The sequence below is a fragment of the Cynocephalus volans genome, chromosome 5 (genome assembly GCF_027409185.1).
Source record: "Cynocephalus volans isolate mCynVol1 chromosome 5, mCynVol1.pri, whole genome shotgun sequence".
Taxonomy (NCBI): Eukaryota; Metazoa; Chordata; class Mammalia; order Dermoptera; family Cynocephalidae; genus Cynocephalus; species Cynocephalus volans.
This window is the reverse complement of record NC_084464.1, coordinates 118,825,082-118,845,466: the sequence shown is the minus strand read 5'-3', so window position 1 is coordinate 118,845,466 and position 20,385 is coordinate 118,825,082. Positions and strand designations below refer to the sequence as shown.

At 37.7% G+C, this 20,385-nt stretch overlaps 1 protein-coding gene across 2 annotated transcripts in view; it reads left to right on the top strand.

Annotated features, from left to right (window-relative positions):
- ROS1 (ROS proto-oncogene 1, receptor tyrosine kinase) overlaps positions 1–10,437 on the top strand; it is a 139,662-nt gene extending 129,225 nt beyond the window's left edge. For both annotated transcript variants that reach the window (XM_063097740.1, XM_063097739.1), the window contains exons 43-44: positions 3,324–3,487; positions 10,127–10,437. In XM_063097740.1, the coding sequence (XP_062953810.1) occupies positions 3,324–3,487; positions 10,127–10,437 (475 nt within the window). The remainder of the gene's footprint in view (positions 1–3,323; positions 3,488–10,126) is intronic.
- The last annotated feature ends 9,948 nt before the right edge of the window (positions 10,438–20,385 follow it).

Genomic DNA, 20,385 nt, shown 5'->3' with positions numbered 1-20,385 from the left:
GATGCAGGCTGCTAAATGGCAGCTTTAAGGATGCCTTCTCTCCTTCCTTCCATCTCCTCCCCTTCGTCCTCACCTTTCCCCCTTCTTTCTTCTTCCTTTTCTTCCTTTCCTTCTAAATAATCTCCACTAAGTATCTTGAATCCTTTGTAGAATCAAGCAGGATATAAATAAATAAAATAAGTAAAAACTTCATAATTTAAATATGACAAATCTTGAGAGATTCTGTTTATGCCTCAGCAATATCTTTGAATTACAGCTTTACTTTCATAAAAGAAATGTTTCCTGTAGAGAATAATAATAATACTTCAGTTTCTCCTCTTAACTCTTAAGATAACTCTTGGATTATTCATCAAGATTCTACTTTAACTATGGGTTTAAATTCCTTGATATGGTATCAGTTATAGTACCTTATTTCAAAGTCAAATGATCCTTCATTGAGATTTTTGTATCATCCCTATTTCTAAATGGCACAGGTAATAAGCAAATACGTAAAAGATTAAGTTGTCTTTCACTTATTTCTCAGTTATGATTCTAACTTTTTAAAAATAGAGTGAAGTTTGGTATTCTATATACAGAATGTAAATTCCTTGTTGTATGTATGAGAAGTCATCAGATCAACAAGTAGAAAGCAGCCCAATGTTAGGTTTCTCCATAATGCCCTGTTATTGAGTACTAACTCTGACCTGAAGTGCTTGTCAAGAAATGAAATAAATGGAAGTGGTGTTTGCATGCCACATTGTAATGGAATGGAGATTGCATTATGATTCCTAAAATAGATGCTAGCTATTTTAAATACAATACCTATAATGCTTTCTGGGTCATTGTCACCTAGTGATTGGATGTAACCTTGCTCTACCTCTATTGCCATTTTCTGAGTACAAACCACCTTTATCTCCCTAGTCTTCTTTAATAGCTTCCAGCTTGCCCCTCTACAATCTATTGTCCACATATCAGCCAGAGTAATCCTTTAAAAATGTAAAGGTCATGCCTGCTTTAAAACCTTCAACAGCTTCCCACTGAAGTGACATAAAATCCAACTCCCTGCCCAGCCTGTGAGACCTGCATGATCTCGGCTTCCTTCTCCGATCGCATCTCATGCTCTCCTCTCAATGACCGCACTTCAGCGACACTGGCTTTCTTTCAGATTCTAAACCGTGCCAAGCTCTTTCCAAATTTAGGACTTTACACATGCTTTCCCCTCTTCCAGTGTGTTCCCTGACTCCCATCCACACCCTATTCCCATGACTAATATCTTATTTTCCTGCAAAGTTCTTTGACTTAAATGTCACCTCTGCAGAGGGGCCTTCTGTGAGCAATTTACCAGAAGGTTACATCTCTGTTTGGACTCATGTTTGTTTTCTTTAATACTTTTTAAAGATCTTATAATTTGTAACTGTATATATTTATCTGTTGATATAGTAGTACTAATATTTTTAAATACCTCCCAATTTATCTTGCTTTATCAGTTCTCTCTCTCTGCCCCCAATCTGCCTTACAGCTCCAGAAGGACGAAAAAGAGAGCAGGTACTTGAACTTTTAGTAAGTCTGTACACTTGAAATGCAGGCACGGAGGAGAAAGAAGGTTATCTAGAGCCCTTTAGCTTCTTGTTAGTGTGTTTAGTACCAGGTATGAGTCACTGTAACATACAATTTTGTATATGTATAGTCTAATAAAACAGAGGAAGTGAATAGAAACCTCAATCCTACGCCCTGGAGAAGTGTAGAAAGAAGAAAAATTGATGGACACAGGCATGAGGCTGAAGATATTGGTTATCCAGGCCAGGAAACCTCCTCTGCAGGATTCAGTTAGTTTAGGTGGGAAACACCAAGGGCATGGGGCAGCTATCCCACTCCCTCCCAGTTTGGGGAGATGTCAAACTGGTCACTGAGCAGGGGATCCCTGCGTTGACATGGAGAGACCCAGCATCATTAAAAAGGTAGAATGGCATGTCCAGATAGAGAAAATCTAGCTCACACCTCCAAAAGTCCTTTGTCTCCTAAAAGTAAACATTTTGTTGAGAACTAGAGATTCTGCCAAAGAGCACCCTGTGGACATTCAGCAGAAACAGGAATGGATTCCCTGGGCCTTTGTAGCAGGTATAGGACATAATAGAGTCTCAGAGGAGGCTCCAGCTAGAGAGAGACAAAGGAAGACCAGTTCAGTGGGGAAGGGCCAAAAGAATAGGTAAAGTATTCATAGACTAAATTGAGGCTGATCACTACAGAATGGACCAGACCAGTCCCTCCTTATTGAGTTCCAGATGAGCCACTGAAACTAGCAAAGATCTGGAAGGCACAACGGAGTTCGAAGGACCCCTCACTGAGCTACACTAAGTCACATAAGCCTCTTACACAATGTATCCTGACATCATCTTGGAGAGGAGAGTGGAGAGGGTAGGGATGGCCTTGAAATAAGGGAAACCGAATTATCCAGAAAACACTGAATATTATCTAAAAAGATTTTTTAAAACAGTGGATTGGACTAGGTTATAAACAGCACTGCCGTTAAGTGAAGTTAATTTTCTTTGCTAAGTGGGGACTCTGAAAAAGACCTAATTTGTTACAGACAATGTAAAAGTTACTATTTTTTCCTGCTCATATGAGTTATGGGGTGATAAATTTTGTCACACTCTTACATTTACTATGCATATAACCTACAAGGACAGGAACCACACTGCCACTTCCCTAGGTCCTGACATACTGCTGGGATAAAATAAGTGTACAGCAAATCTTTGAATGAACACTAGTTAAGAGTGCTACACAGACATTTTTCAGAAAACCACTAAGGAAAAGATAATGTTTAATCAACCAGCTATGAATGTCTGGGGAACTGAGTCTTTCAATTAACCTGACAGTGTAATGAAAAGTAAAAGCACTGGAATCAAATTTACTTTCTACCTCTGGTTCTGCCACTAATTGTCTCTGTGCACTGGAGTAAATTTTATGTTCTTTTAGATATCAATGTATTTATGTATGTAAAATCTTTTAATCTTAGCTTCAATAAATTTCATAGCTGTTAGTTCCCTTATATGTCAAGTAGACATTTTCCAATCACGTATTTATTCATCTATTTATTTGGATTAATAAGTGTTATTACTGTTGAAATAGTGTCAGCTTTTCAAAGAAAGGTGTTATGTAATAAAAGTAGGAATATTGAAAGCCACTCTTAAATAAGAAACCAAAGCTTTTGTTCTGATTCATTTATATGAATTATGAAAAACTGGCAAGAACTCAAATTCTTTTACTTCTAAAATGACCTTACCTTGGTTATCAGAAAAGAGATCCCATCATCATTTACTTTCCCACTTTACCCACACATCCAGGTGGAATTTAATGACCCAATGCTGGGCTCAAGAACCTGACCAAAGGCCTACTTTCCAGAAAATTCAAGATCAGCTTCAGTTATTCAGAAATTCTTCTTTATATATTATTTCTCAGTGCAGAGATGAAGCAAACACCAGTGGAGTCACAAATGAAGGCTTTGAAGGTAAGTTTGCTTCATTAGAATTTTCTAGTTTTCTCTCCAGTGTGAACTGAACAATCTTAAAATGGAATGTACACAGACAACATTTTAGGATGGATGAGAAGAATAATGTACTGGCACCATCATCATCACAATTGTTTATTGTGTTACTCTTTGAAAAAAAAATCTGTATTGTGCACTAAATTAAAAACAAAAAAGGATAGTGCTATGGTCCCTGGATTTATTATCTAAGATAGTAAGGAGGAGAATTAACATGTTAGACTATTTTCATGAGCTGTTTTCCTCCTCCTCCTCCCCACCTCTCTCCACCAGTTTGGACCTCAAGTGCAGAGTTGAGTTAATTATAGGCTCTTTGTTTATGGTACATTATCATCATTGGTCTATGCAGAGCTTCTCTCTTATTTTGTCTGTCTGTTTAGTCCTTTTATCCGCATGTTCCTCTCCTGTTCCACTTCCTCCCTTCCCCTGCCAGGCAACCATTCCAATGTCTTTAACGTGTACCTTTGAATTCGTATATTTTCCTGTAAAATGTGTATTGTTTTGTATGCACAAATGCTGCTTTTCTTTCTTTTTTCATTAAGCACTATGTTTTTAAGATCCATCCATGTTGCTAGGTATGTATCTAACCCTTTGCTTCGAACTGCTGAGTAATTTTGCTATGATTATTGTAGTGGGCCAGGCCTTGCTAAGATCTAGTCTGATTCTATGACTTTGGTATATTGGCAAATAGGACAATAATCCTCTGGAACCATTCAACTGTGGTGGACAGACTAAGCTGTTTAGTTCAATGTAGAACACAAAACAGAATTAACATACTGTTATCAACGAATTCATTTCCAAAATCAGATTTACTATACATTTGCCTAATTGGCTGCAGAAAAATGAATTTTAAAATATTCCTCTTCTACTGCTGTAGAAGTCCTTCTTGTTATTAAAAGTTTGCGAGACATTTTCTTTATTTAAATGAAGGCATTCTTGCTTAGAAATTAACCTGGTAAGATGGACCACGCCTCAGGATCTCTCAGAAACTGGGCATCTTGGTCTTTGCAGTGACTGACAGCTGTCATGGGGTCATCTACTCTCCCTGCATAGTGCACATTGAGATCTTCACATTCAGTGATGCACTTGACTTATAGTAGGAAAAAAGAAGCCCAAGGGCAAATGTCTATTTTTCTTGTTTACGGTGCTTCTGACTACCTAATTTGGGTAATTTTGGATCTGTGATATGAACATAAGGCTCTGCTCATGAAACTTCTTTAAAATGAACAGCTAAGCAACAAACTGGAGAGTGCTGTGTGTGCCTTGGCCACACACCATTAGCCTCATCAGAACAAGCCTTGTGCATAGTCTCACACTGGCTCCACCCACCTTCTCATAGTGGCACTGAGCTGATTCTAAGAGTGCCAATGGCAGAGCACATTGGAGTTACAACTGCTACAGGAACCCCAGCCTTTTGGAGGGTTCTATACATAAACTTGCCTGCGTGAAGATCACATGGGATTGGGAAAAACATACTTTTAAACCATTGTAGATACCACTAAGTCCTTCTCATTTTCTAAACACTTCCTTAAGGAAACATTTCTCTGAATGAAATTTTGATAAATTTTTAAAAACTTATTTCAACAGTTATTGACTTTTGGGCAAGGTGTGTTAGGCACCTGTATTTAATGTGTAGCATTTATCTGATTTAAAGAAAAAGAAGAGGAGAGAATATTTCTTTTCCTTGAGAAATGAGAGTCAGATTTTTAAAAAATTGTGCATGCAGAGTTTAGTAGTGAACTTCACAGCTTTAACTGGTGAGTTTGAAAGTTGTCCTTGTCATGGTACTGTATCTCTATCCACAGGAAAGGTAGGTGTCACCAGTTCACTATTGAATAATACTGTTTTGCTCAAGCCACTTGAGCCTGATCCTGCCTGGCCTGGTTCTTATTTGCCATAACCTCACATATAGAAACTTTAAAGGAACCATGATCCGGGGTAGTGTGCCAATACATAAAAGGAAATCTTTTGTTCTTAAGATAGATAAATGGCAATACGTGGAGTGAGAGTTTGGTTCTATTCTGGAGACTTTGCTGTCAGCCTTCACAGAGACATGGCTGAGATAAGGAAACTAAAATTTTAAATAACACTCATAAAAGTAGAGAAGCAGACATAAATGCAGAAATAATTTAACAGGGAATATAATCAAACTATGATAATTTAGACAGAAACAAGAAATTCTGGGCCATGAAAGAGGTATAATTTTAGTAAAAGAGAAAACATCATTCTGTTATTTACAATGAATGTAAATTTTGAAGATAAGGAATAGAAGGAGATATGGAAATCACTAAAAAACTTGACAATTGAGATTGTGACTGAACAAGAGAGGCAGCTAAGAGAGATGAACTAGAATGAAAGGCAGAGTTTGCATATTTGCAAAGGATAGAAATAGTGGAACAGTCCCTTGAAGGCATGCCTACATTAATTACTTTTTAAATGAGAGAATGTGTTTAATAATAGTTTGTTGCTTTGCAGACTGGTGGGCATATTTAGCAAAGCAATACAATGTTTGTCTTCATTGTTATTGTTGGAGATATATAAGAAGATAAGAAAATCCATTGGAAAGACTTTTCTTTAAAAAAAATAATAAAGGGCTTAGTATTACAGGGAGCGACAATACCACGCCTATCCTATGGTCCTACTGACCTAATGAGATGGAAAGGGATAGAGAGAGAAGATTAGTAACATATCTGGGCATCTAGTAAAAATATCCCAGTGACTTCATCCAAACATTTGTGTAAACATCACCTCATCAGTCCCAGAGAGTTCTACAGGAAACAAATCTAAATGCTCCTCTGCTGTTCTAAACATAGCCAGTCAGCCGGCATATGTCTCGTCTGTAAATACCCTGTCTTACTTGGAAGTCTTTATTTTAATATTGCCCTCTTAAAAAGGTTGCTGAGTGCATGCTGTCTTTGTTCAGGATATTTGCTTTAAGTTCTGACTCGTAAGTGTTCTATTAAATAATTTTTAAACAAATATAAACAAACAAAACAAAACAAACTCCCCGACTACCACTATCTCGCATAAGTTCTTTATGCAACAAGATGTACTAATTGCTGAAAGCGTGCCAGGATCTAGTCTAAATATTGCTGTAAGTACTATGAACCAGTAAAGTAGTTAGCTAATGATTTTTCTTTGACACACGGCAACAGAGTTTGCAAAAAGACTTTATTTGCTTCGTATAAAAGGTTCTTTTTCAAACAACTTGGCAAGCAAAAAAAATTTTTTTAAATCATGTTTGATAGGAAGCTTTCCAATATGCTATTTAATGGGTTAATGGTACAGCAATGAATAGGCTGATAATGTGAGTAGTTAGACCTATCTTATAGATTTAAGTTTGTGTTGAAATTCTAAACTTTCCTTTAGCCTAATTTTTTAAAGCCCTTTAAGAACATCCTAATTTCCTCAATCATCTGGGCCAATGGACTACTTAAAGTTAAATATCTTTTTTCTTCCTAACCCTTCGTGATATTTTTTATTGCTATTATCACATATAGTGGATTGTCCTTATGAGTTTCTCAATGGCTATACATGTTGGCAATCATCATAACTGTTGGATCTTTCCATAGGTATCCAGCACCTTGGCACTAACTGAACTTGGCATTTGATAAAGTAATTTCTTTTTTTCTAAAAAATTCATTTATTTTCGATTATACATATTTATAGTGTACAGAATTGACTATCAGTATTTGTGTACAGTATGTGATGATTAAATCAATATTATTAGCATGTTCATCATTACAAATTGTAATTATTTTTTGTGTCCCTTACCCAGTTACTCCATAATTCCTCACTCCTTCCCCTTTCCCACATCTAGTAACTGTAGGTCTGTTTTCTCCTTCTGAAAGCTTTTATTGTGGTCTTTCTCTGATGAAGTAATTCCTACGGGGGAGATATTTCACAACACTATGTGACTATTCTTGTGGTTTGAACTCTGCTATTATGATATTTGAGCAATGGAGAGGAAAGTGAGATGATGCCAAAGAGCTTGAAAGCCTGTAGCTCAGCCGTCTTCTTCAGCAGCGTGGGGGTCTGCAAGAGGAATACACACCTGTGATATAAGCAGGGTATAATTTGTCTGCTCTTGTAATAAAATAAGCTTTGTAGTTTAAGTGTAATACTTGATAAATAGGCAGATCCACTAAATTCCATCAGGAAAAAACAGGTACTGTGGTGCTTCTCTTAGTTCTTTGAAATTATTCCATTTTTCCCGTATTTCAATTTAAGTTCATTCTGAATAAACCAAACCTGGGTGTACATCAGGACGAAGTGCAGAAGGTGAGCAGGCCAGCAGCCTCCGCCATTAGGGGCACACATTTGGATGCTCTCATGCTGGAAGGATAACGAGGAGGAAGGGAAGGACCATCATTCATCTACTGATATGTTTCTGATTTTTAAAATATCATACTTTATGAAAAGGTAGCAATACTTCTGATCATAAATTCTTCATCCAGTACGGAAAATGTGGTACGTCTACACAATGGAATACTACTCAGCTATAAAAACGAATGAAATACTGCCATTTGCAACAACATGGATGGACCTTGAGAGAATTATATTAAGTGAAACAAGTCAGGCACAGAAAGAGAAATACCACATGTTCTCACTTATTGGAGGGAGCTAAACATTAATATATAAATTCACACACACACATACACACACACACACACAAATCGGGGGGGGGGAGGGAAGAAGATATAACAACCACAATTACTTGAAGTTGATACAACAAGCAAACAGAAAGGACATTGTTGGGGGGGAGGGGGGGAGGGAGAAGGGAGGGAGGTTTTGGTGATGGGGAGCATTAATCAGCTACAATGCATATCGACAAAATAAAATTAAAAAAAAAAAAAATAAAATAAAAATAAAAGCCAAAAAAAAAAATAAAAAATAAAAAAAAAATAAATAAATAAATTCTTCATCCAGGTGGTAAAATCCAGAGATTGGAAAGCCTTGATTAAAAAACAAAAAAAAAATTTACAGTTTACATTTGTATATTTATCATTACATTATATATTTATCTTTTTGATCCCCTAGAATTTCGTGATATGTTTCAGAAGCTCTGATGTTAGGTTTCAACAAGATTTCTTATACTTTCCTATGTTAAGAAGGTCAACCTCTAAACAAAGATGAAACAACACGGCATAATTGTGAAGAAGGCAATTACTTTCTGGCTCTCTGTTTCCTTGCTGCTGCCCTTACCCCAGACACCTGGGTGTCTAGACTCTTCCTGCTTCCCTGTGACTTGTGGAGGCCACACTGCCACACACCTCCTCCTCAACAGCCCGGCAGCTCTACCCTCACAGAGGGGAGCTGTGAGGACACAGATGTGAGCCAGACAGTCTGGGTTCAAGTTCTAGTGTGGCCTTGGGCAAATTATTTAACTCCTCTGCACCTCAATTTCCTCATCTGTTAAATGGGGTTAATACTAGTACCTAACTAATAGAAGAATGAGTTAATGTATGCATTTAACTTAGAGCAGTGCCTGGTATGTAGTAAGTACTTCATAAGTGTTAACAACATCAACAATAATCATAACGATTATTATATTTCATGCCATTTTCCTTCTCCCTCAACCCTGCCATGAAAACTTGCTAGGCTTATATTCATTCCCTATTAGCTTTTTGAGGTTATAAGCATCTAGTTTTAATTTATTTGCCAATTGGTGTTAATGGTTTCATATGATACTTGTCTTGGGGATTGTTGAGGAGGGCCAGCCACATTAGCTGCCTAGCTGTTTATCAGTCTATACCTGGCACACTTCTGCCTTGGGACCCTGTCCTTGCTGTTCTCTCTCCCTCAGATGCTCTTCCTAAGATATCCACATGGTGAATTCACTTAATTTGGGTCTCTGCTTGAATTCCAATTCATTAAAGGGGACTTTGCTGACATCTCATCTAAAATAGCAGCTCCCTTCCACCACCACCATTATTCTCTTGCCCCTTTCTCTGCCACATTTTCTAAATCTGTGTCAGGTAGTACTTCTCACACCTCACATAGATTTAGTTGTCTACTAGTTTATTATCTGTCTCCCCCCATTAGAATGAAAACTCCAAAGGGCAACAACTTTGTTTCATTCATTACTGTATCATCAACACCTAGAACACAGCCTGGCATGTAGAGGGCATTCAATAAATATTATCATAATAAGTGATTAAATTACTAAATCTAAAGGAATACATTTTTAAAAGTAGATATTTCAGCTGCTGTGGTAGGTTGAACGGGTAAGTATTTGAGACAAGAAAGGCCATCCTAGGGCTGCTTTTCTTTTTCCTATCACAAAGACCCTGATCTGTTCCACCTGTTAAGGCAGAGTTAATCACCTCTGCGCTCTCACTGCGTTTTACATATTCCTTTATTAAAGTGCATAGCACCTTCTACATCTATTCATGTATCTGCTTCCTCACTAGACTGTGTAGCCTCAGGGACAGGAAGCACATCTTGTTGATCTTTGTATTCCCAGCACTTAGCAGTCCTCTCAAATATTTGCTGAAAAAAATGTGTAAAGTTGGGGTTGTCGTAATTCTCACACAGTCTATATATTATTCCAAGCAAAGGACATTAAATAGATGCTAGGATAACTTTCATATTTTTCAACAGGTGAAGAGGGCGATACGACTTGCTTGAATTCAGGTGATGTTATGCCAGTTGCTTTCATGGAAACCAAGAACCAAGAAGGGTTAAATTATATGGTACTTGCTACCGAATGCAGTCAAGGTGAAGGAAATTCTGAGGGTCCTCTAGGCTCTAAGGAATCTGAATCTTGTGGTCTGAGGAAAGAAGAGAAGGAACCACATGCAGATAACAATTCCTGCCAAGAGAAACAAGTGGCTCACTGCCCTCCTGGCAAGCCTGAAGGTCTCAGCTATGCCTGTCTCACTCACAGTGGGCATGGAGGCGCTTCTGAGTAGTAGTGCTGTTTGGAAAATATGGAGTTGAGATAAATGAGGGCAGGCATGTGACCTAGCCCTCATTAAGCAGTTACTGAAAGAAGACTCTAGAAGAATGATAGATTTCATGGTGGTCTGTGACTCCAAATTAACACTGCTAAATTCCCAAGTTCTAACCTTAGTTCTGAGAGCCATTTGGTTTTAGTTGTAACAATCCCCATATCAACTGCCTAATCTGCGGTAGAATTATGAGGTGAGCCACTGAGCATGTGGAATGCTTAGGAAGAATCGTAAGTCTGGGAGGGAAACACTGCTCTCTCTCTCCCCTGAAGTCCCTCAGGCCATTGCCCACCCTTCAGTCTGAGCTGTAATAAAATCTTGGTCTGTTGGTTAGAGATAGAAGTAGGTATGTTCAAGGACCTGAAGGAGAGGGGTAAGAAATATGCTCAGGAACTGACTGAAATCCAGATTCTCTCGAAGGAGACAGAGGAAATGACTAAATAAGTCTATACGTACAGAAGGAACCAGCACGTGTGACATGAGAAGTCATCCGAAAAGCTATTACTAGAATAAAATATTATTTTCAATCACTACTGTAAATATTTTGTATTTTGGAGGCTTAGAACAGCAGCTTCAGTCATATTGAAAATAGGACCATGATCTTTCAGTCCTAATGTTTGGCATTCTGTGACCTCTGGGTTGTATAAAAATCACTCTGTAACTTGTCTGTTATCATAGAAATTAACTAGTATAAAGATGGTTTTTATTTACCATATGGATTTTACATATAAAATACTTAACATTACATTTAGTGTCAAATTATTCTTAAAATTAAATATAAGTGGTTACAATGTTATTTCAAGCTATGTGATTTTTAGCAACCATACAAAATATAAATAACTTAATAAAAACTATTTAAAAAATTCTTCAGAGAAACACTCTGACTTAAAACAAATGTATATATTTTTGCAGTTACCCATTTAAATCTTAAAGTTTCAACTGCTCTAACAGCAACACGAATGTGACCATTCTGTGTGTTATTCAGTTGCCATATGTGGGATGTTTGCTAAATACAGTATAGAGAAGAACATTTTGATCATAACACTTGCTAAAAACTACTGTGTATCATGTACTTGCTTCCACCTTGAATAATTTAGTTAATCCTTTAACTTACCTACTACCTTTGAACCTGCACAAATGATTGGCTGAATGTTGAGGACTACAGAGACATGAATCTGTTAGTTCTGTGGTGAACAGGCCACAAGTTAAAGTCCGGGATTTGCGGTCACTCTGTCACATCTGGTATTCTGCTGAACAAGGCAGGATATTTTCTCTCTGCTCTTCTGATCCTCTGATGGGCATTTGTCACTCTTTTTGCTAGCTCCTCCATGTGCTGGAGAATTTTCAGCCTTTATCATCTAGGTGGGAGCTGTGTTCCATGTGCTCCTCCTAGCATCTTTTGCAGCAAGGAGGCAGGCATGTGACCTAGCCCTCACGGCTCAGACCCACCCACCCCAGGCTTCTAACTGAGAGCTAGGGATGCAAAGAAACAGGATGCAATGAGTCTTCCCTGGTGATGGTGGCAACTGAAGTAGTCTGGCTCCTGACACTGAAAAGGCAGTCATGCTGGAGGTGGCAGCCAGTGTCCAGGGCCAGAAAACTTAGTAGAGTGAGACTGGAGCCTGGTGCCTCTGGCCACCAGGGAAGCCAGACTGCACTGGTTCTGCTGTCTCCTCCTAACCATTGCTCCTGGCTCTGTAGTCCCCAAGTCTGACTCTCCAGCCCTCCCTAGGATTCTGTGAGTTACCCTCATACCCTCTCAATAATTAATTTTTTAAATTTTTTAAATTTTTATTTTTTAACATAAAAGCTTTAGTGAGATATAATTCACATACTACACAATTCATTCATTAAAAGTATATCATTCAATGGTTCTAAATATATTCACAGAGTAGTACAGCTATCACCACAATCAACGTTGGAATATTTTAATCACTCCGAAAAGAAACTTTGTACCCCCAGCCAAACAACCTTTCTTATCATGGGAACCAGGTGCAGTTCCCACTTATCACTGAGTAGCACCATTCAGTTCTCCACCAGCCTGTCAAATTATTCAAACAAGCCAACTATATCCTTTTGAAATTATAAAGCCTACCTCCCACAGCCCGTTTGCTCACTCTGTTTCTGAATACAACTCCTATGCGGCCCTGTGTGGCATGTGATGTCCTACTCTGCTAGGCTGTGAGTATATGTGATAATAAACTGCTGTGAATCTCATTTTTTCAGTGCTGGATGTCATGTGTTTGGCCATTCTCATAATCTTAGCCTGGGAGTCTTTCCCTCACCAGCAGGGTGAATAGGAGGCAATTAAAACAAGGGTCTCAACAGAAGATCTGAGCAGGCAGAAGAGGAATCAGCACACTTAAAAATAGTCAATTGAGATGATCAAGTCTGAGGAGCAGAAAGAGAAAAGAATGAAGAAAAATGAGCCTCAGAGACCTGTGGGACAACATCACAAATACCAACATACGTATAATGAGAATCCCAGAGGGAGAGGAGAAAGAAGGGCAGAAAGACTATCTGAAGAAATAATGGCCCAAATCTTCCCAAATTGGATGAAGAGTCAATTTCTGTTGCTTGCAACCAGGTTTTACTCTGCCAGTGTCAGGGACCTTTGTTTTCAAATACACAAAGGAATCAGAAGTGTATAGAATAGGTTTTACAGTATAATACATTTGCAGTACAATTTGGATAATAGAGAATTCATAGAACATCTGAGGGGAACAGCCAATAAAATTCCTATGTTTTGTCTAAGAAAAAGAACAAACTAGCAATCTTTTTAAAAAATAGTTCCTAATGAATAATACTGACAGAATATTTAATGCAAAATAAAATAGTGGATAAAAATTTCACATGTAAAATGTGTTACAGATAAAAATAATTGATAAAATATAATAGGTTGGTTAATTCTGTAATTACAATTCTATAATTGGAAGTTAATTCTGGAAAAATTAAATCTTATAATCAAGAGAAAAAAATTGGCAATGGCTAAAAATCGCACTTGTTGAAAATGCATTATTTACTAAAAATTAACAGAAATATAGAATTCTATTGATAAATTTTTTTATCTATAAAAGGTAACCTGGGAATATTAAAATTTGGGAGAAATAATGGCTAACAAAGGCAGATGCTATAATTTGTAAAATTTTATATGAAAAAGCTGATCAGTTCAATAAATCTAACCTTCACTTCGAATTGTTCAAGGAAAAGAAATAATCCATAAGAAAAAATATTTAGATAAGTTAAAAATGAAAAATATTGTTTATGGCTTAACACTGACAATTGAATAAATATTTGCCCACGTACAATTAAGAAATTGATATAATTATGATTAAATTGCTCTACTCAGAACATCCTTGAGAAAAGAGCTTGTTTCTAGGCCTAGATACACTCTTCATTGCTTATCCATGTTGGCTTTTTCTCACCTCTTGGAATCTCCTTACCTTTTCAGAAGTCCCACTCAACATGTAAGGCTAGCTCATATTACAACTTTTTGAAAAGGTCTACCCCAACCCTCTCACTTCTCCCTTCTCAGAATTACTGTTGCCCTTATTGTCTTTACATCTCACTGGGCAGTAACCACATATATTTTTATTCTGTTTCTATGTGTTTTAGCTACTCAAATACATCACAAGCTTTCTGAAGATAAGGTGGTGTCTTTCACTCCTTTGTATATTATCTAAGCCAAAGTAGGTACTTACATTTAAAGGGCTGATGGATTGATTTTCTCATCACTTTTATCCAATTCATTTCAGAACAAGTCTTAGCTTGTGGCTTATACAGAAGGGGCCGGAAAGCTGATGCCAAGGTGAACTCAATCCTTAGTTATCTCCTGAGACCTTGACAGACAGATTATATAAATTGGGGGACTGATTTGAGGTTCAGATCAGGTAGGCGAGGACTGAAATTCTGGAAGCCCTTGAAATGATGGTGAACACATGCTAAAGGAGGCCAAAATTTATTTTATTATTCTTAGTTTCTCCCTTCTCTCACCCAAACCCACCTTTTGTCCTCAGAATTGCCTCTATGGATGTAGAATAAATGTTAGGGTTCCCTTGACTTCTCCATGACACTCTCTCCTTGGAAAAAGGAAGCCTGTCCAAGTTTCCTTTTTGCAGTTGGCCAGAGCTACAGGATGCCTGAATCAGATGACCTATTCCAATCCTTCCAGGCTTCTTCACATACAACCAGAAGAATTAAGGGGCCAAAATATACCCTCCAAATGCTATTGTAAATATTTTAAAACATTTCCTTCCAGTTTTTTTTTTTTTTTTCCCCAATGTGAACTTATTTTCATGGCTGGAGTAGTTGTAGTTGTACCTCTCCTGTTTTGTTTGTTTTTTTCTTTTTCATAAGCTTTGAAAGCTTATGAAATTTTTGCATAAGCTTTCCCTCTTGTCATTGAAAATTTTTCTTACATAATGTTTTCCTTCGAGCACTGAAAAGTTTTGGTATGTGTTTCTAATGTCTGCATAAAATCCCTTAGAGAGGATATATTATAACTTAATGCTCCCATGTAGATACACATTCATTCATCAGCTCATTCAATAAATATTTATTTATGCCTACTATACATCAAGCATTGTTACACGGGATACAAATAGAGCAAATAAACAAATAAACAAATAAGTAAAAGCAAATAAACAAAGCAAAGTCTCTACTTCAATGAAGGTTACATTCTAGCATTCTAAAACAACAAAAATACACATATAGCTGAGGGACAAACTTGGTATTCCATAGTGTTGCAGAGCTCTTGATGTTTAAATGCTCAGTCAAGGTATGTCTGTTGAGAAAACATGGGCCCCTAAAACATAAGATTAAGGGTATTTGGATGGTTGTTCAAAGGTTTTGGCTCAGCAAACCCTTCGGATCCCTCCCAGCTTGCAGAGGTAGCCAATCCCTCCAAAGTAAGAGCTAGCTCTTTCTCCGTAGAGGAAGACATGTCAGAGGCCTCTTCTCAACCATGCCACAGGTGCTCCCTTGGAAGCTGCACCCACCTCCTATCCTGATTGCCAGGAAGATAACTAGAATTAAATCCCAGCATAATTTGATTAAGGATATACTGCGTCTGATAAAGGAGGAAAGAGATTAGATCTCAAAAGAGCTCCAGGAATTAGCTAACATGTACTGGTGGGAGCCAGGGGAGTGATGCTGGGATTCCATTCTGAAGGTGCTTGATCAAGAGAATGGGAAGGTAAGACTGGATAAGCAAGAAGGATTCATTCACTGGGTTGGACTTTCCTAGGACATCAGATTTAACATCCTGGAAAAGACCCATGCACATGGGGCAAACTTGTGGCTAGGGTGGCTTCAGAGGCCTGGAGAAAACTAAGGTCCATGCTGAGTTTCCCTATCAGAAGGTAGAGGAAGAAATAAAGAAATAAAAAGTCTGAGGGAAGTGGGAATGCTGGCATGGACCTATCATGTGAGGCTGGAAGACCTAGCAGGGGACACATTCACCAAGGTCATCGAGAATGTGCTGATGAGAGGGGCACCTCCCTAAGCATCATTGAGCTTCTCAGGCCAGAGAGAGGCAGTCACAGAGCTGGGCTTGTTAATGATGCATGGGCACGGTGCAGGCCTGAAATTACAGAGGCCAGATGGCTGCACTTGACTACAAGAGGCCAGGGCACACCCTACACTATGATGATGGAGAGGCAGCCAAAGGGGCTTGACCATGGAGAGTTGTGTAGATGACTAGTAAAATAGATGGGCAGCCAATCCTTGACTTATATACAACCAGTAGAAGTCTGTATTAGTCAGGGTTCTCCAGAGAAACAGAACCAATAGGATACATAGGTAGGTAGATAGATGATAGATAGATAGATAGATAGATAGATAGATAGATAGATAGATAGATAGATAGATAGATGATAGATAGATAGATAGATGGATGGATCAATGAGAGGGGATTTATTAAAGAAATTGGCTCACACAATTGTTGAGGCTGAGCAGTCCCACAATATGCCATCTGCAAGCTGGAGAACCAGGGAAACAAGCTTAACTGGCTTGTCTCATTCCAAGTCCGTAGGCCTGAGAACCTGGTTGGGGGGTGAGGGTGGGGTGCTGGTACAGGTCCTGGAGTTCAAAGGCCAGAGAACCAGGAGTTCTGAAGTCCAAGGGCAGGAGAAGATGGGTGTTCCAGCTCCAGAAGAGACAGAGTGAGTCCTCTTTTCCTCTGTCTTTCTGTTCTATCATGGATCTCAGCCAATTGAATGGTGCCTGCCCACATTGATGGCAGATCTTCCTTATGGAGTCCAGTGATTCAAATGCCAATCTCTTTTGGAAACACCCTCACAGACTTACGCAGAAATAATGCTTTACCAGCTATCTGGGTATCTCTTAATCCTGTCAAGTTGACAATTAAAATTAACCATCACAAGGGCAAAAATGGAGAAGCAGGGGGCTGATGCGTTCACTCCAGTAAAAATTATAATCCTTCCTCAGTTCTCAGATCTGAACCAATTTTCAGATCTGCAGTCTATTGACTGAAGAAGTGGACAGGTCCTTGGTGGATGGACCGTGCAATACCACCACAGTATATACTGTAATGATTCCTCCGCTGGGAACTATGGCCATTTACTCCAATGACTGTACACTGAGGCAGGGGGAATTCCCAGACATTTCAGAGTATTGCACATGGGATCTGAGTTGATTTTGGTATCCAGAGACTTGATACATCATCATAACCCTTTTATTAGAGTGGGGCTTATGGGACCAGGTATTAAATTGCATCCTGGCTAAAGTTTAACTTACAATACATTCACTGGGTCCACAGCCCCACCCAGTGGTCATTTTCCCACTCTTTAAACGTGCAATTGGGATTGACATATTTTGTGGTTGGAGTAACTCCCTCATTGGATTCTTGGGCTGTGGGGTAAGAGACCATAGCATGGAAGATCAAGTGGAAATCTCTGAAACTGCCTCCCTCCTCCTTCCCTTCTCCCAGTGCAAATAATTAATCAAAAACAACATTGAATCCCACGGGGATGACAGTGATTAGTGTCACCATTAAAGATTAAAGATTGCAGGGTTCATGGCTTCTATCATATCTCCAATTCACTATTCATTCTAGTAATTGCTAGAATATATTAATAAGCCCTCTAGTTCATGGTATTTGTCTTGGTGTCTGCTTCTCAGAGGATCCAAACTGATGTTTCACCCTATTGATGAGACAATTAAAAAGATTACTGAGAACTGATCTTCAGGGTTAGCCAAATGGAGCTAGCTGATGGACCTTGACAAGTGGCGGAGGGGGAGCTGAATTAGAATGGGTGCAAGAGAAAATGGAAAAGTAAATGGAGACAGCAAGAAGATGACTCATTTAAGGCATTTTGCCATTTAAAGGGAAGAGAGACGTGACACAGCAACTGGAAGGAGATGGGTCAAGGAAGGTTTAGCTTGCTTTCTGCTTTTTTTTAAAGGGAAAATATTGGAGTTTGTTTTATATTAGTGGGAATGATCCAGTAGAGAGGGAAAAGTAATGATGCAGGAAGAAGAGAGGATAGTTGTTGAAGTGATGTCCTTTAGCAGGAGACAGAGACCGAGGCTTGGATACAGGTAGAGGAAAAGGATATTTGACACTTACTGGCTCCTACTAAATGTGACAGAATCTCTCCCCACTCCTTTTAATGAGAGTGTTTTCTTTACTGAAGCAGCCTTCCAGACAACTTTTTTTTTCTCCTAACTTGTACTCCAAATCTCAAATCAAGCTATATTTTTAAATTTGTTTGCACATAATAAAATAAAATATTTTAATGCAACAATTTGTGTTTTTTTCCACAATAGTCGGTGGTACCTGCTCAATGTACTTAATATGTAGTTAAGGGTAAAGAATATTGTAAGTCAAGAGTGAATGGGATGATCTTGAGGACTACTAGACCCTCTTAAATCCTGACTTGTGTCACAAGATGTTATATAATGTGTCAAATAAGTGGCATAGAAATTAGGTGGCAAGTGTTTACATTAGGGTGAGGCCACTCACTGGTCTGATGTGGAGACAAGTCTTCGTGGAAGAGGCAGAATTTAAGCTAGACTTTGAAGAATGGATAGCATTTAGATAAGTGGGCAGTGATGGTGAAGATTTTCTAATACGGTAAGAGTAGGAATTTACAAGAATCTTCTGTAGAATATAAGAGAAAACATTGCAGAGTGCTCTAACCCAGGGAACCAGAAGAATTGTGTTTATTTACTCTGGTAACTGCTAGATTGTATACCATTGGGCTGAAATCTTGTGCAACAGTGAACTTGATACCCTCCTGGAAACTGAGACTATACAGCTTTAACTTCATTCAGAGCATTGATAAAGACATACGACAAGAACGAATATGAAATAGATCACAAAAGTTAAAGAAAACATGCAAAGCATTTTTTAGGGTCACTTTTAGACCTTTTCTGTTTATAATAAGAAGGGTGTGTAATTTAATTCAAATTAGAAGTCCATCTGATAAAGAGACAAAATTAAATACGTACTCTAAGATAACACTAAGAAAATGTAGTCAGAAGCTTTCATGATCTGAGAAAATATATATCGTTAAATTGTATAATTTTGTTTTATTTTAATATTTAATGTCTTGCTCTTGTTGCTGTTCTGTGGCACAGGAAGATTCAGTGGTAAATAATTTCTACCTTGTTCTCTTAAGACCCACAGCCTACATTAACTGGCAGTATGGGTACATATGAAGGCAGTAAAGCATTGTTTTTCTTTTTTTAAAGTTTCAATATATTTTTATATCTCAAGTAAAAAAGGGGGAGATGGAGGTATCCCATGGTGGATTTTAAAAATTTTCAGTCCTATTTATAATGACACCATTCCTTAAACATCAAATGATGAGACATCCAAAGTTTCAATGAGAGATAGTGGTGCCCAGTATTACCATTTTATTTATTAACTAAATAGTTAGGAACTGTTAAGTATACAATTGTGAATAATTTTCCATTCCACCAATTCCATTTGAATACAACTTCATAGTTGTTTTCTCTCAGTGTGTGGACCTATTTCTCTAGATCCTTTTCTTACTCCTAAGTATGAGTGATGAATATATTTTTAAAAGAAGTCTTTGAACAAGGAAAAATAAATATCGTAATCCCTTTTCTCCATGTTTCTTAGCAAAATCTGCCTGTTAATGTCCTTCTGTCAGTTTCTGAGTGTACAGAAAAAAACCGCCTGCGGTAAAAACAGTATTTCACACTTTACAAAGCAAGTGGATTGATACTAATAATACAGCACCTTTAGGTACTGCTTCCCAAGATATCAAGAAATTTCCTAAAAAAGCAGGTACAATGAGAAAAAAGTAACATGATACTAGAGGAAAAAAATGTCCAATTGCTTTCTGAGATGGGGTACATATTGGGCAAAATGCACTAGAAGAAAAAAGAAATAGGATTGTACCTACTAAAAATAAGGAGTAATAACAAAATTGTGGGCAAGGCTATATAGTTTGAGAATTACAAGAAAGAGAGATGAGTTTGAGACATTCCCATCAATGATCCCAATCATAATTGTTGTTTCTAGCAAGTGTGTGTTTAGAATTCTAAGATCCCTGATTTTATTTTCTTGAGTGAATACTATTTGAGGTATTCTGAAGAAGCTTCCAAATTAGAAGGTAAGTGGAATATTTTCCTAGTTGTAAATACAGGTGGAGATTAATGTATGTACTCCAAAAGTAAATGTTGATAAAAATTTCTAATTAGTAACTAGATCATTAGAGTGGTGCAAATATTCATTAGAAATAAAAAATAATTCTTTAGATTTGTTTTCCAAAATTTAATTTACCTTTAATCTAAATTTTTAATAAGTAATTATAGTTGCATATTATATTTACTCATTTATGCATTTCTGATAGGAAATGGAAATGAGAGAAGGCTAGTTTGAATAAAACCACTTTAGTTGAAACATTGGCAGATAAG